General features: G+C 43.0%; 2 protein-coding genes across 5 annotated transcripts in view; one reads left to right on the top strand and one right to left on the bottom strand.

The window, feature by feature from the left end:
- The window catches only part of OSBPL9 (oxysterol binding protein like 9), a 40,739-nt gene extending 28,976 nt beyond the window's left edge, over positions 1-11,763 (top strand). For both annotated transcript variants that reach the window (XM_023519156.1, XM_012811469.2), the window contains 9 exons: positions 561-732; positions 4,427-4,511; positions 5,808-5,918; positions 6,134-6,197; positions 6,321-6,461; positions 8,745-8,823; positions 9,824-9,915; positions 10,606-10,741; positions 10,983-11,763. In XM_023519156.1, the coding sequence (XP_023374924.1) occupies positions 561-732; positions 4,427-4,511; positions 5,808-5,918; positions 6,134-6,197; positions 6,321-6,461; positions 8,745-8,823; positions 9,824-9,915; positions 10,606-10,741; positions 10,983-11,057 (955 nt within the window). In that variant the 3' untranslated portion in view covers positions 11,058-11,763. The remainder of the gene's footprint in view (positions 1-560; positions 733-4,426; positions 4,512-5,807; positions 5,919-6,133; positions 6,198-6,320; positions 6,462-8,744; positions 8,824-9,823; positions 9,916-10,605; positions 10,742-10,982) is intronic.
- Positions 11,764-12,351: 588 nt separating this feature from the next.
- Positions 12,352-16,130, bottom strand: part of NRDC (nardilysin convertase) — a 107,103-nt gene continuing 103,324 nt past the window's right edge. For 2 of the 3 annotated variants that reach the window (XM_012811467.2, XM_012811468.2), the window contains 5 exons: positions 14,455-14,538; positions 13,837-13,927; positions 13,476-13,592; positions 12,682-12,771; positions 12,352-12,571 (listed from right to left, as the gene is read on the bottom strand). In XM_012811467.2, coding sequence (XP_012666921.1) covers positions 12,374-12,571; positions 12,682-12,771; positions 13,476-13,592; positions 13,837-13,927; positions 14,455-14,538 — 580 coding nt within the window. In that variant the 3' untranslated portion in view covers positions 12,352-12,373. Of the gene's footprint in view, positions 12,572-12,681; positions 12,772-13,475; positions 13,593-13,836; positions 13,928-14,454; positions 14,539-15,642; positions 15,696-15,958; positions 16,003-16,130 lie in introns of all 3 variants that reach the window. The other variant, XM_023519155.1, reaches the window with a different exon arrangement.

Genomic DNA, 16,130 nt, shown 5'->3' with positions numbered 1-16,130 from the left:
AAAAAAAACACAGATATAGAAAATACCTAGTTATTGGTGGCACCTGTGGCTCAAAGGGGTAGGGCACTGGCCCCATATGCCAGAGGTGGTGGGTTCAAACCCAGCCCCAACCAAAAACTACAAAAAAAAAGAAAAAAAATACCTACTTATTTAAAAATTAAACAATGCATTTACATACTCTTAAACAGGCCACTATAGAATGTGCTTCAGGGCAGAGGTGATGATTGGTTGGAAAGGGAGATGGGGAAACTTTCTGGAATAATGGAAATGTTCCATGTCTTGACTGGGTGGTAATTAACTCAACTGATACATAAATTTGTCAAATCCTCAAACAAAACACTAAGATCAATATACTTCTACATACCCCTCAAATTTTATTTTTAAAAATTTTATTCCTTTTATTTTTGAGGAGATTTAGATCCTAATTTTAATGAAACTTTGAGGTAACTTTTGATCCTAGGTCCCTGGTCCTCTCAGCCTGGTTCAGGATGGACCATGCCAAAGGGGTGCTGGGTCAGCTTGGCATTCTGCCAATTAAATTTTGTCTCTTTCCTTTGCAGCATTAGTGACCAGAAGGATCCCAGAGATCGCATGGTTCAGGTTGTGAAATGGTACCTCTCAGCCTTTCATGCAGGAAGGAAAGGATCAGTTGCCAAAAAACCCTACAACCCCATTTTGGGCGAGATTTTTCAGTGTCATTGGACATTACCAAATGATACGGAAGAGAACACAGTGAGTTCTACATTGACATTTTTAATTATCTTAAGTCATATACTAATTCAGGATTTCATTTTATTTAGGAGCAGATAATAATGATCAAGAGACCACCCGTAGAGGAACATTCTTGTTATTAGATCATTTGATCTTAAATATAATGAGAAGGGGGAAAGAGTAGGATGTGTTGAGGATGGAGATTTAGAAATCAGACTATGCAAGGCCATTTACACCATAATGATAATTTTATGGCTTAACAGGTTCTCATTTTTGTCTTAAAAAGATCATTACAATGATTTTGTGAAAATACAATCAAGAAGGGGCAAAAATGGAAGCTTGGAGACCATTGAGGCAGCTTTGGTGTTCTAGGGGAGACATGGTGATTCAAGCTGTATTTCAGAGGTAGAATCGACAGTTGGGGAAACTAAGGGAAGGGAGACAATCAGAAATGAGCCCTTGCACGTGGACTTCAGCAGTTGATGGTGTCATTACTTACAAGGAAAGGATTGGATTTGGGGAGGGAAAGATCAGGAGCTTCAATTTAAAATATAAAGTATGGGTGTCAATTAGATATGTAAGCAGAGCTATCCAGTGGGAAATTGAAATTTAAGAGTGTGGAGTTCAAGGGAGAGTTCTGAAATTGAGATTGGGGAGGGGGGAGTGGAGTAAGATGGCAGACCAGAAGGATTGTTCTGCTACGCTCTCCTAGAATGGGGAAAAAAAGAACCCAGCCATACCTGGCGCGAGGAACTTACCCAGTGACACAGCTCAGGGAGCATAGCAGGGAGGTGGTAAGATGGATATAGTGTATGATCCAGAGTGGTAAAAATCTGATGAATTGGGCAAGTGATTGCGACCCAGCCCCACAGAGGTCCCGGACTGGAGGAAGTCTTTCCAGCATTCTCAGTTGTTGGGGGAAGCTGCATGCTGAGTGAAAAGCTTGGAAGGGTAGGTGGACTCGAACAGTATACAGCAACCATATTTGAATGCCGATTGGAGTAGACTTGCCATAGGTTTAGTAGCTGGCGAGGCAGCCATACTGAGGTCTTGGTGGCCAGGGGGCTGCCATTGTAAGGAAGTCATGAGAAGGTCTTAGGGGCCTAAAGCAGGGCCATCTTAATTCCTCCTGCTGGGATCAGAACTCCACTCTTGGGACAGGCTGAGGGACTCCTGCACCCCACAGGAACTGGAGTCAGGGCACTGTAAGACCTGGCCCTGAAGGATTCTCCTTAGTTTTAAGACATCAACCTGGCAGGGTCTGAATGTTGAAGAAACAATCAGTCAATTACTGAAGATACTAAGTTTGGAATAAGGACCATAGAGGTTGGTGGCTGTGCTGTCTACTAAAAGATCCACAGTGCCACCTGGTGTTCAGGAGACACATTGCAACATACTGTCATCAAGAGCAAGGATTTCTGTTTAAAACAAAAGAGGAAGCAAGAAGGGAAAAGGAAGACTAGGAGGTGGGCTCGGCGCCTATAGCTCAATCAGCTAAGGCGCCAGCCACATACACCTAAGGTGGCAGGTTCGAATCCCCAGCCCGGACCCGCCAAACAACAATGACAGCTGCAACCAAAAAATAGCCGGGCGTTGTGGCGGGCGCCTGTGGTCCCAGCTACTTGGGAGGCAGAGGCAGGAGACTCGCTTGAGCCCAGGAGTTGGAGGTTGCTGTGAGCTGTAATGCCACAGCACTCTACCCAGGGGGACAGCTTGAGGCTCTGTCTCAAAAAAAAAAAAAAAAAAGACTAGGAGGTGAATAAGAAGAAAGGACATATGAGGAGGAACCAACAGAAGAATTCAAGCAACATGAAAAACCAATACAGGAACTCCAAGGGACTATGAGGCAGTTACTGCAGAAGACTACACTTACAAAGAATTAATGGATTTGACAGGAATTTAAAATATAGATGATAAAGACAATAAAAGGAATGGATGAGAAAATGGAAAGATAGAACCAAAAGTGGGATGAGAGATATGTAGAATATAGAATGGATATGATGGAGCTTAAGAAACTAAAGGAGATTGGCTCAGTGCCCGTAGCATAGTGGTTACAGTGCTAGCCACATACACCAAAGCTGGCAGGTTTGAACCCGGCCTGGGGGTTAAGGCAACAATAACAACTGCAACAAAAAAATAGCCAGGTGTTGTGGCCAGCACCTGTGCTCCCAGCTAGTTGGGAGACTGAGGCAAGGGAATTGCTTAAGCCCAGGAGTTTGGGATTGCTGTGAGCTATGACACGATGGCCCTCTATCAAGGGTGACAACTTGAAACTCTTGTCTCAAAAAAAAAAAAAAAAGAAAGAAAATGAAGGAGACAATCAGAGAATGTAAAGAGGCAGTAGAAAGTATCAAAAATATGTTAGACCATGAAGAAGAAAGAACCTCTGAGCTAGAGAATAAAGTTTTCCAGTTAACCCAGGTAGATAAAGAGGCAGAAGAGGCACTCAGAGAACTACAAGTCTCCATGAAGCATTCAAATATATGAATAATAGGGATTCCTGAAAGGGAAGAAGATTGTCCCAAAGGAATGGAAGCCCTACTGGAGACCATTATAAAGGAAAACTTCTCAAGTGTTACTAAAGACCCCAACCCTCTCCTCTCAAATGGATATCAAACCCCAGGTCATCTCAACTCGAACAGAGCCTCTCCAAAACACATTGTAATGAAATTGTCCAAAGTCAAGATGAAAGAAAAAATTCTGCAAGCAGCCAGGAGTAAGCACCAGCTGACCTACAGAGGCAGAGCTATTAGGATGACAACAGACTTTTCAACTGAAACTTTCCAAGCCAGAAGAGCTTGGTCTTCTACATTCAACATCCTTAAACAAAACAATTTTTAGCCCAGAATTCTTTATCCTACTAAACTAAGCTTCAAAATTGATGGAGAAATCAAATCTTTTGTGGATATACAAGGACTGAGGAAATTTGCCGCAACAAGACCAGCTCTACAGGAAATACTTAGATCTATTCTCAACACTGACCACCACAATGGACCACCAGCAAAGTAAACACCCAGAAGCTAAAGGTCAAAATGTAGCTTCCACAGTGGCACAAAGAAGAAAACTACACAACAGACTTTCACAAAGTAAGATGAATAGCACTCCACCACACCTATCAATTGTCAGTAAATGTCAGTGGACTGAATTCACCACTGAAGAGGCACAGGCTCGCTGACTGGTTAATAAAGCACAAGCCCATCTATGTGATGTCTCCAGGAGACACTCCTAGCCTTGAAGGACAAATCAAGACTCAGGGTTAAGGGATGGAAAACAGTATTTCAAGCAAAATCAGAAGAAAGGAGAGGTTACGATCTTATTTCAGATTTAAAGCAACTAAAGAAAGACAAAGATGGACACTTTATACTAATCAAAGGAACAATTCAACAGGAAGACATTTCAATTTTAAATATTTATGCACTCAACTTAAATGCTCTCAGATTTATGAAAGAGACCTTGATGGGGCTGACAGTATGATCTCCCATAACACCATAATAGTTGGGGACTTTAACACCCCTCTGACAGAATTGGACAGATCCTCTAAACAGAAGGATTATTGCTTAGACAAGAAGCAATAATTACAGTATTATAATTATGTGCTGTGATAGAAGTATTTTGAGGGTGCTTGGTGTGTGCAGAGCCAAGGCTTCAATTATCAGATTCTCTGAAATGTTATTCGTGTTTCTACATCAAAAGAAAATATTATATTTGCTTGCAGGAGCTAGTTTCAGAAGGACCAGTTCCTGGGGTTTCCAAAAACAGCGTAACATTCGTGGCTGAGCAGGTGTCCCATCATCCACCGAGTAAGTTCCAGAGCTCCTCCGCAACCTCCACCTTCAAAGTATTCTGTGCAAAGGTCATTAAAAGCTCCATAATTTAGGTTACTTTAGTGTCAATTGTATGACTGACTATATCTTTCCTATCACTTGACGTGGAAACTCAATTTGATTGGTTCCTCATGTCTGTGTCTTTTCCTTGTGTAAGTTCCAAAGACTCTTTTAGCTTTACTGATTAAATATTGTATAAAAGAGATTTGGGAAACCAACTTTTATTTTTATTTTTTTTTTTTGAGACAGAGTCTCACTATGTCTCACTCACTTGGTAATGTGCCCTGTGTCATAGCCCATAGCAACCTGAAACTCTTGTGCTTAAGCGATTCTCTTGCCTCAGCCTCCCATGTAGCTAGGACTACAGGCGCCTGCCACAATGCCCAGCTATTTTTGTTGTTGTTGCAGCTGTCGTTGTTTGGCAGGCCCAGGCAGGATTTGAACCTGCCACCCTCAGTGCATGTGGCTGGTGCCATAACCACTGTGCTATAGGCACTTAGCTGGGAAACCAACTTTTAATACTTTCAAAGACATCTTGCATATATTGGTCTGTTCTGTAGAGACTCCAGCAACTGTGAGATGGTACTAAGTGTGGTATATAGTTTCTGCACAGTGTATTCCTGGCATAGTGGAGAGAATACAGTAGTCCCTGGTATCTGCACGGGATTGGTTCTCGGATGCCCTGCAGGGAGCAAAACCTGAGGATGCTTACAACCCTGATACTAAATAGTTCTTTTATTTTCATTTACTGTATATAACCTCTCATCTCTGGATTACCTTACAATACCTAATATGATATAAATGCCATGTAAATAGTTGTCACATTGTATTTTTAAAATTTGTATTGTTTTATTATTGGTTATTTTTCTTGAATTTTTTTTCCAAATTCTCTCAGCATATCATTTCTGAACATTTTTGATCTGCAGTTGGTTGAATCTGTGAATGTGGAACCTACCAACTGTATAAGTACAATATTAAGAATGGAAATACAGGATGCAATACTGCACACCTGCAGACTGTGAGGACAGATAGCCTGCTTTTTGATTTTATTCTTCCTGAGTTTTATTCAGCCTCATATTTCAGGGAAGCTCCTACCTACATGGCTCTGATCCTTGCACTGGGGAAAGGGTAGGTAACCTCCTGGCCTAAGTCAAGGCTGTTCTTTGAAGGTTATAGGATTTCCCTATGGAGCCAGTTTTTTCTGCCAGGTTAAGTGAGTTTGGAGAGGTGCTGTAGCTGAAAGTGCGCTGATTGAAAACATTCTCTTTTTAGTTTCAGCCTTTTATGCAGAGTGTTTTAACAAGAAGATACAATTCAATGCTCATATCTGGACCAAATCAAAATTCCTTGGAATGTCAATTGGCGTGCACAACATAGGGCAGGGTAAGTTTTTGAACACTGGGTGGACTACAGCATTCTTAGAGAATTTTGTGTCATTTGAATATGTGCTAGACCCCTGTCCAATAAAATGGCCTTGGGGTCTGTTCACAGTTGTTAGCAATAAGAGGCTCTGTTGGAGCTGAGAGCAGGAGTGAGCTACTAGACAGGTTATCCCCATTGACACTGCTCATCGGAGATTCTGTCCCTTCTTTCCGCAGGCTGTGTCTCGTGTCTAGACTATGATGAACATTATATTCTCACATTCCCCAATGGTTACGGAAGGCAAGTAGAGCTGTGTCTGTGTCCTCTGATCAGCAGTACATCCTCTTGTTCCTTAAGCCGTGCCCCCTCCTCCTCTCTTTCCTCACAACTGTCAGCCTCACCTGATAACTTTTGATTTTGCAGGTCTATCCTCACAGTGCCCTGGGTGGAATTAGGAGGAGAATGCAGTATTAACTGTTCCAAAACAGGCTACAGTGCCAATATCGTCTTCCACACTAAACCTTTCTATGGGGGCAAGAAGCACAGAATTACTGCTGAGATTTTGTAGGTATTTTGTTTTTCTGCCTCACTTCTCTTCTGCTTCTCTGAGATACTTTTCCTTTTGTCTTTAATTATATCCTCTGTGTTAGAAATGTGAAAGAATAGTTCTCTTTGTAAACTTGTTTCATACCTTTGATGGCATATCTCTTCCCAAAACCCATCTCAGAAGGAGACCTGAAATCCAGAGCAATCAGGGTCATTCATCAACGGGATTTCCTTCCTAGGAACCTGACCTGTGACGGGGAACTGAAGGGGCCTTCCTAGATTTCTTAGTTTATTCAGATTATGGATCCTTCATCCTCGCCAGATTGGACCATAAGCTGGTCCTTACCAGAGACTTTGTGACCCCTAGAGAAGCATTTTCAATTTGTTATAGCCCTTCCTTTTTCTGTGCTTTTACTGGGGTGAAACAGCAACTGTCACATCTTACAAGTATTTGGCTTGGCTCCACTTGGCATGTTGGGTCAGGTGAAGATGATGGTGCTGTCTGGCTAACGGGTGGGTTCAGATCCTGCCTAAAGAGGAAGCTCTGTACAGTAGGGATACCTACCAGACTTTGCTCTCCTCTGGAAGGTCTTAAGGAAGCAGTGTCCCAGGTGGAAGACACAATATTGTTTAACCACTTTTCCAGGGAGGTAATTTAATTTGGATGTTAAAAGTCAGTATCCAGAAATATCTTGAGCAGATGGGACCATGAACAAGATGAAGTTTACTAAGGATCAGTGTGAAAAATTATTCTAGTTGGAAAATATGGGCAGGGCTTTAAAGACTAGCACAAAATCACCACAATGATGCCCCTGTGTCCCCTGCTCCACCCCCAGCAAATCAGGCAGATGATAGACTTGAATATTCAGAACAAAGATACCGGTGTGGCTGCTTCTCAGAGCTCTTTAGAGGTAACTACCACTAATAAGAATTGCTAGCTTAGCAGAATTTTCTGCCAGTCAGAGCCATATTTAGTACAAAGATGTGAGGTGGAAGAACTTTTGGTGGGTATTTTTTTTTTTTTTTTTTGAGTCAGAGTCTCACTTTTTTGCCTTCAGTGGAGTGCCGTGGCATGATAGCTCACAGCAACCTCCAACTCTTGGGCTCAAGGGATTCTCTTGCCTCAGCCTCCCAAGTAACTAGGACTATAGGCACCTGCCACAATGTCTGGCTATTTTTTTAAACTTTTTTTAAAAATTTTTTTAGAGACTCACTTTATCACCCTCAGTAGAGTGCCGTAGCGTCACAGCTCACAGTAACCTCAAACTCCTGGGTTTAAACGATTGTCTTGCCTCAGCCTCCTGAGTAGCTGGGACTACAGGCACTTGCTACAATGCCTGACTATTTTTTTGGTTGTAGTCGTCATTGTTGTTGGCAGGCTCGAACCCACCAGCCTCAGTATATGTGGCCTGAGATCCTGTCATTTTTCTTTCCCTTTATTCTCTTTCCCCAAATCCTCCCAAGTTATGGAGGACACTGAAGTGTCTGCTGGTGATGCTTTCATTCCTATACCCTGTTCATTTTTCTCTGACTTCTGGTTTTCTGTTCACGCCTTCCCATTCCTAACTAGGTCTTAGCTATGATGCTTCTCAGAGTCCAGACCTGGGAGTCCAAGTTGAGGCCTGTCAGGGCGTTTGAGAAAAGGATGCTTGCTCAGGGAAAGTGGTCAAAGCATTAGGCCCAGAGGTCCCTTTCAGCCTGAGGATGAAAGTCTGGCATAAAGAGCAAAGCTTTCCCTGACCATCATTCCATGGTTCTGCCCTTGTTCCTCCAGTGCCCACCCAAGCTCATCACAGCACTTACCACTTAGGACTTCAAAGGCACTAAGTCTTTTCCCCACTCACAGGCTTTTTGGTCACACTTAGCCTGCCCTGCTAGTTTTCCCTTTGCTAGCTACTATAATAACCTTGGGTTTGTTAGTTTCAATAGAGAAAGGATAAAAAGTCAAATCCAGTGACGCCAGTGCAAAAATTCAGTGGAAGCCCCAAGGCAGTAGTAGTGTCACTGTTGTGTATGTACAGTCACTGGGCTGGGAACAGCTTTAGGGGAGAGGGTATAACAGGTGTGTTGTGGCCACACAACAGAGCTCTGCACCCTGTACTGAACTGTTCATGGGTTCTTGAGTTCATAAGCACCTTGTTCCAGGTCCTCATTCTTGCAGTCGGCCCCATAAGCTGATTTTGTCAAAGACCTCACACTTGGTCTCCTGTGTTCTCTGTATAGATAGGCCACACTGACCAGATTCTTTGGTGGAGTAATTTTCAACTTGAGACTAACACAAATGTTTCCTTTTCTATTCAGTTCTCCAAATGACAAGAAGTCTTTTTGCTCCATTGAAGGGGAATGGAATGGTGTAATGTATGCAAAATATGCAACAGGGGTAAGAACCTGTATTTTGCCACTTGTTTCAGGCTACAGTGAATTATAGTCTCCCCTTTATCCTGGCTTCCTTCATCTGGACCTTGAACCACTGAGGCAGGCCAGTGTTGTCTCTTCAGGGCAAGACTTTTCCTTCCTTCCCCAACCTCCCCAGCAGTGCAGGTAATAGAATGATTTCTGTGTTTCTCCCTGCTCTCAAAAACCCTGAGATTAATACATGTAAAACAATGTTTAAGGGCGGTGCCTGTGGCTTGTGGGTAGGACACCAGTCCCACATACTGAGGGTCACGAGTTCAGTCCCAGCCCCGGCCAAACTGCAAACAAAAAGATAGCCGGCCTTTGTGGAGGGCACCTGTAGTCCCAGCTACTCGGGAGGCTGAAGCAAGGGAATTGCTTAAGCCCAGGAGTTGGAGGTTGCTGTGAGCTGTGCGACGCCATGGCACTCTACCAAGGGCGATAAAGTGAGACTCTGTCTGTACAGTTTAGCACGTTTAGCTCAGAACCTAAGTTAATGCTAGTTATGTCATTAGAATGTGTGGTTATGTTTATAAAATAAGTGCTGAAGTAATTTGTATACACAGTTTTAAGATTTTATGTAATAAAATTTGACTGCCTGGCAGCATGGATACAGAAATAAAATTGTCTTTGCCTTCAGGAAACTCGTGCCCTTTGATGCCACTCGTTCAGTGTTGTTTCTAGGAAGAATGGTGGTAGGAAGTTAATGCTCTGCTTAATACTGGGATTAGTTGTTCATAGGTCTAGCTCCCCAAGAGATTATATCCCTAGCATGCAGCACATAACCACTTGAAAATACCTGTTCAACTGAGCCTCTAGACAAGGCAGTAACTTTATTTTAGGCTTAAGACTGCATGTGAACTTCATACATCATTAACATGTATGGGATTTGCTTTTTCGATCTGCTAATTAGTCTTTGGAAAGAACTGACTTTTCCTACTAGGACAGAATAATAAAACATATATGTATCTCTTTTGTTTTCCCAGGAAAATATAGTCTTTGTAGATACCAAGAAGTTGCCTATAATCAAGAAGAAAGTGAGGAAGTTGGAAGATCAGAATGAGTATGAATCCCGCTGGTAAGGAAATAACTAGGCCTATTGCTGCGGTGCTCACTCTGCTGCCGGGGCACCGGCATGGGGCTGGGTTGTGGAGATAGTACAGCAGAGCAGACCAAGCACAGACCAAGTCTGAATGCCTGGGTTCACACGTCAGAACCACCACAGACTAGCTTCATTCATAACCCTTTGCCTCCTTTCCTGAAGCGGTAGAAATAATGGCCTTGAGGAGAAGCCATGTCTTACCCCCTTAAGTTTCTGCAGTTTGCCTCTTGACCTTTATTCTCTGTTTATACTCTTTTCTCCAAGATCACATTGTTAAATTTAAGGGAATTTTTCTCAGCTCCTTTGAGCTAACCCTTTTGATTTATAATAAGAGACACTCAAACTTAGTCCCCCAAAGTTGCCTAGCAAGTTAGAGGCAGAAGTGTAAGAATTCCTCCCAGATCTCAGCTTCTACTTTGCTCTCTTGTGCCACCCTTACCATGGATCAAGCTGCTAGTCCCTTATTTCTTTGAAAACTAGCAGTGGAGTCTCCTGGGCCCATTTTCCTGCTCCTTCCTCCAATGCTTGGGGGTAGTTAGGGAGATCTAGTCGGTGAACTACAGCATTTAAAGCCATCTGACTTATACTGTTATTATGCTATTGTCAGAGGCGGCTCTAGGCTTTAATTTTCAGGATAGCCAGCTACTCTTGATCTCCGTTTTTTAGCCTTTGGAAGGATGTCACTTTCAACTTAAAAATCAAAGACATTGATGCAGCAACTGAAGCAAAGCACAGACTTGAAGAAAGACAAAGAGCAGAAGCCCGAGAAAGGAAGGAGAAGGAGATTCAGTGGGAGACCAGGGTAAGCTTGCCTGCCTTAGCCTCTAATCCGCACCTCCTCCTGTATTCCGAGCAATAAATCATTCGCTCCTTTCAATGACTGTTCAAGAAATGAAGTGCCAACACTGTTGATGAACAAGATGAACCTTGGTCTCTATGTGAAACTCATTTCAGTCTAATGGGGGAGAAGACATGAAATAATAAAATGTATTAGAGAAGTACAAAGCAAGTGTGTAACTAAGTTCTTCCCCTTTCTTTTACAGTTGTTTCATGAAGATGGAGAATGTTGGGTTTATGATGAACCATTACTAAAACGTCTTGGTGCTGCCAAGCATTAGGCTGGGAAATGTGAAGTTTACACCTGATGACCAGGGCAGTAGGCATAATTCAGCAACAAACAATCTTCCTTTGGGAGAACCTGTTGACTCCCTTCTTATTACAGTGGTTCCTATCTCAGGGATACTGGACTTTCCGACGCAGATGAGCAATTAAAGTGGGAAAAGCTTCCCTTTTTCCTCTGTGGCAGTTATGATTTTGACTCCAAGTCCTGAGAAAAACTTCAGGTTTTGAAAACAAGATGTCTGCTCCTTTTCCAAACCCCAGGCATTGAAAAACATTTATAAATCCAAGTCTCTAACTCTGCACTCTAGTACTGCTATTAAGATATACAAGCTCTGTTTCTTAGTTCATATAATTTTTGGTGTGTTATACATATACACACACATATAAAATATACCTGATACCAGATTTTTCATAAATACGCCGCCTATTGTAAATATTGGTTCCTCTAAGTTGTTTTAGAAAATTAGCGCAATGTATTAAAATCAAGTGTTAGGAAATTTCATGGTCTTACCTACAATAACTTTTATTTTGGAAGTGAAATATTATTAAATTGTAATTATACTCAGTGCTTCTTAAGGCTTCATAAAGTAATTTTTTTCAACCTTTTTTTAGTGTGTTTTATTATCCATATGGCTAAACTTGGAAGCCAGTTATTTACAGGGATAGCTTTTCAGAAGGGCTCTGAAGACATTCACCCTCCTTTATAGTCCATGTTTTATCCCATACCCTGCTACTCCCTGAAGTCTTCACTGAACTCTACCACACACACAGGGTTACCAACACCCAACGTATTTTATCGATAGCCTTAGAGGGTTTGGAAAGAGTGCAAATTTTTAGATCCGAAACCCACAATGAAAATGTAACAAAAAGAATGCCACGGCAGCAAATGGCTCATTTCGAAGGGAAATACAGAACTATCTTTATTTAAAAATACATTTTAAAAAATCAAAAACAGGTATTAGTACCTAGCATTCAGGTACTAACACTCTAGCATTTCGTTATTAATCACACAATGATTACATGGGGGCTTTCAAAACCTATACTCTCAGTCTGGAGGACACAGGCCAGGGATTCCCAAATTGCTGTCACAAGCTTTTTGGTCACGCTTGGCCCACCCGGCTAATTTTCTCTTTGCTAGCTGCTATAGTAACCCTGGGTTTGTTAGTTTCAATAGAGAAAGGATAAAAAGTCAGTCAAATTCAGTGATGCCAGTGCAAAATTCAGTGGAAGCCCCAAGGCAATAGTAGTGTCACTCCATAAATTACAAACACGTTTTTAAATACACGTTGCTTCAGGCCAATGAGACTGCAGTTTATTTGACTATTTTGTGGTAGGGGAGAAGGTTGAGTGTTGCTGTGAAAGCCCTGATATCAGTAATGGGGATGACGGAATCTGCCAGCACAGGAGAGGTTGGCAGGTAGGTTAGCTGCATCACTTCACAAGAAGAATTTGAATCTTCACCAGAAGGGGTGCTGTCCTCTTCCAGCTCGTACTTCCCGTATCCAACAACCTGAAAGAGGCCAGAGATTCAAGGTTAGAAACAGTCTGAGCAGATGTGTCATCTTTGATAACGACGCAGTCAGTAACTGGGTCAAAGCTACTTTAGTGAACTATACTCACATGAACGCTGAGCATTTTACTCCCTGGTCCTCTATGGTCCTTGAACCAGTTGACCAGGTCTGATTTTGAGAATGACTTCAGTGCTTCAATCTTACACGGAAAAGAAAAGTAAGAAAGAAAGGACGCACAGGGGTTATTATAACCTCCTTGATCCTGCTTAGCTTTTGAGAACTTCAGCGTACTCCTCCTAATCTCAGTTCATCTTTATCCTTCTCTGGAAGGGTAGGGACAAGCTGCCGTGTTTTATAGCAGGAGTAAGAGCAGTTAGCAGATGCTGTCATTGCAGGTGAATACCGTGCACTGAGCCTGACACCAGGGGTCTCCTCAGTGTCACCTCCCAGTTATGTGGTAACTGCATATTCTGGCTTGAGGAAAATGTAGCAACTATTGGAACAGGTAAACTTTTCATGTCTTGCTTCTACTCAGAAAACAAGTGCCTTAAGGTGAACTGTGCTGAAATGCCTTATTAAAGAACCTCGCTGCCTCACAGAGCATTGTTGTTTGGTAATTCTCAGTTTTCCTTACATAGCAGAATGCTTTGTTCTCTAGAATATCTTTTGGCAAACTTCAATGTAATATAAAAATGTAGCTGCTCTGATTGAAACTGGGGAAGGAGGGTAGTAAGGATTAGCACCCTACTCACATGGCCACCTAAGGTGCTAGTCTGAGTAATGAAGTAACCAGGCCAGGATGGGTGTCCCGGGTTTCTCTTCAATTCAAAATACTAGTTTACTTGCACCTGTGACTCCTGTAGAACCCTCTGTCAGGGCTCTGCAACCATGTGCCCATGTTACCTCATGAGCAAGACGATCAAAGAGATACTGCTGTGTCACCACTTCGTTCCAGTTCCTATCCACCTCCTCCCCAAGGTGGGTGTCCTCACACTCCTTCAGCTTGATGAGAGCTGTGACCTGTTCCCAGCAAAAAGAGAAACACTCAGACATGGCATACCAGTTCCCTCTGAATAGACCCGGCCCTGTCCAAGCTAGCAGGACAGGGAGTGATGAAGCCAGTTGGGGCACTATGGTCAGACTGAGGTGGGCCTGCGAAACTCAAAAACTGACCAGCACATAGTACTATTAAAGCTAGTGTGTGGTGTCTTGAGGGACTGTGGGGGCAAAAGGCCAAAAGCCCAGGCTGGCAAAGTCAAGTCACCTGGGTGTTGAATGCATCTTCAGTGAGGTTCTCAATCTTCTCTTCAAAGCTAGAAAGAAACTCTTCTATCTTCTTATCAACAACTTCAGAGCTGAAACAAAACACTTCAATTAAAAGTCATCAGAGAACTGGTGTTTCAGGCAGAAAGAATTAAGACATGACATTATCTCCAGGAAAAAGGTTGGAGTATTTCCCCAGGTCTCAGCATTTTACCATAAGGGAGGGAAGAGAATGGGGAAGAATGCCCCCCCCTTCCAGCCCAATTTTCTGGGATCCTCATACTGAGGAAGTCATTCCAAAGCTAAGAACAAACAGGTTCCAACATGAATTCAGGACAGGCATCCCTGCCATTCTTGGTCCTCAGGTCTGCCCAAAGAGAAGAAACATTGGCAAGCCCTGCACAGTGACCACAGGACTTGGATTAAGTCCTGTAGGACCACTAGAACCGATGAGTCCTGGATCGCGGCCCATCTTACAACACCCTGCCTCTACACCCTCTGCAATGATTAAATAGAGCAAATCCTGCTTGGTCATAGTTGTCTGAGGCTTAAGGAAGCACATACATCCAGCTGCCACTATCCACTCAAGAATATTAGGTTAGACTTATCAGCTACTCACTTGTACTTGGTTGCCTGTGTTCCCACGGTGACAGAGAATCCTAGAATCCCAGATGTGTTCCTACAGGTAGGGTATACATGGTACCTACCGCCAGAGTGAAAAATTACATGAGCTTAGGTGGTCACCTGGGCTTTGCCTATTACTGGATATGTGTGGCAAAGGTTTCTGCCTATTCTCACTGGACCTGGAGGTCCTAAAAGAGGACCCAAAAATGTTGAAGTGTCCAGCCATCTGAATTGGAGACCACAAGCTTTTTTTCTTTTTCTCTTTCTTTTTTTTTGAGACAGTTTCACTTTCACCCTTAGTAGAGTGCTGTGGCATCACAGCTCACAGCAACCTCAAGCTCTTGGGCTCAAGTGATTCTCTTGCCTCAGCCTCCCAAGTAGCTAGAACTATAGGTGCCTGCCACAACGTCTGGATATTTTCAGAGATGGGGTCTTGCTTTTGCTCAGGCTGGTCTCAAATTCATGAACTCAGGCAATCCACCTGCGTCAGCCTCTCAGAGTGCTAGGATTACAGACATGAGCCACCGTACCCAGCCCAAGCTTTTTTCCTAAAAAAAATCATAGCTGTGGCTCGACGCCTGTGGCTTAAGTGTCTAAGGTGCCAGCCACATACACCTAAGGTGGCGGGTTCGAATCCAGCCCGGACCTGCCAAACGACGACTGCTGCAACCAAAAAATAGCCAGGCGTTGTGGCGGGTGCCTGTGGTCCCAGCTACTTGGGAGGCGGAGGCAGGAGACTTGCTTGAGCCCAGGAGTTGGAGATTGCTGTGGGCTGTGATGCCACAGCACTCTACCCAGGGGGATAGCTTGAGGCTCTGTCTCAAAAAAAAAAAAAAAACATAGCTGTGTACATTAATGCAATCATGGGGTACAGTGTGGTGTTTCCATATACAATTTGAAATATTTTCATCAAACTGGTTAACATAGCCTTCATGTCATTTTCTTAGTTATTGTGTTAAGACATTTATATTCTTTTCTTATCTTCAAAGTTGACCAATGAAAAACAGGTATATTTTAAGATGCAAATTCCAGAAGTTCTAACAAGTAGTTATAGAAGGTACTCTAAGGTACCGAAGGACAAAAGAACTGTGAGAGGCTGCTCAGTAAGGACTATGATAAACCTGAGCCTGCAAAGTAAGCCTCAGACCCTTAGCGAGCTCAGTGCCCTTGCCACCAGACTTACCCAAGAGTCTGTTTGGTTCGAAGGAAGTCAAAACAAGGCTCCTCCATGTGCATCTGTAATTCAACATACTACCCATCAGCCCAACCACCAGCAGAGAAGCCTCCATTTCTAATCCCCAAAGTGTCCCACTTAACCTCTAAGTTCAACCTCCCTAATTGCATTTTTCCTAAATGACCCCAGGCTCCCGTCCATGCTTACGCTGGGTGAGAACAGTAAATGACCATCTCTCCTTCCAACCACAGGTCTCTGACCACCCCGAGTCCCTAGTCCCAGGGACAGGGGCTTGAAACACCTCAACTCTCCTTTGTACACTTACCACAAGCAGCTCCATAAGAGTGTATTCTCTTAGACTCCTCGTACCTGACTGAAAGGAGAAGGCAGTCAGACCAACTGAATACCCACTAGCTTACAGGGCTTTTTAATAATCAGCAATTTTTGGCAACCACTCATTCCAGTGCTCTTCTAATGCAAATCATGACTTTCATTTT

The sequence above is a fragment of the Otolemur garnettii genome, unplaced genomic scaffold (assembly GCF_000181295.1).
Source record: "Otolemur garnettii isolate 467f Iridium unplaced genomic scaffold, OtoGar3 scaffold00159, whole genome shotgun sequence".
NCBI classification, from domain to species: Eukaryota; Metazoa; Chordata; class Mammalia; order Primates; family Galagidae; genus Otolemur; species Otolemur garnettii.
This window is presented reverse-complemented; position numbering and strand designations above follow the sequence as displayed.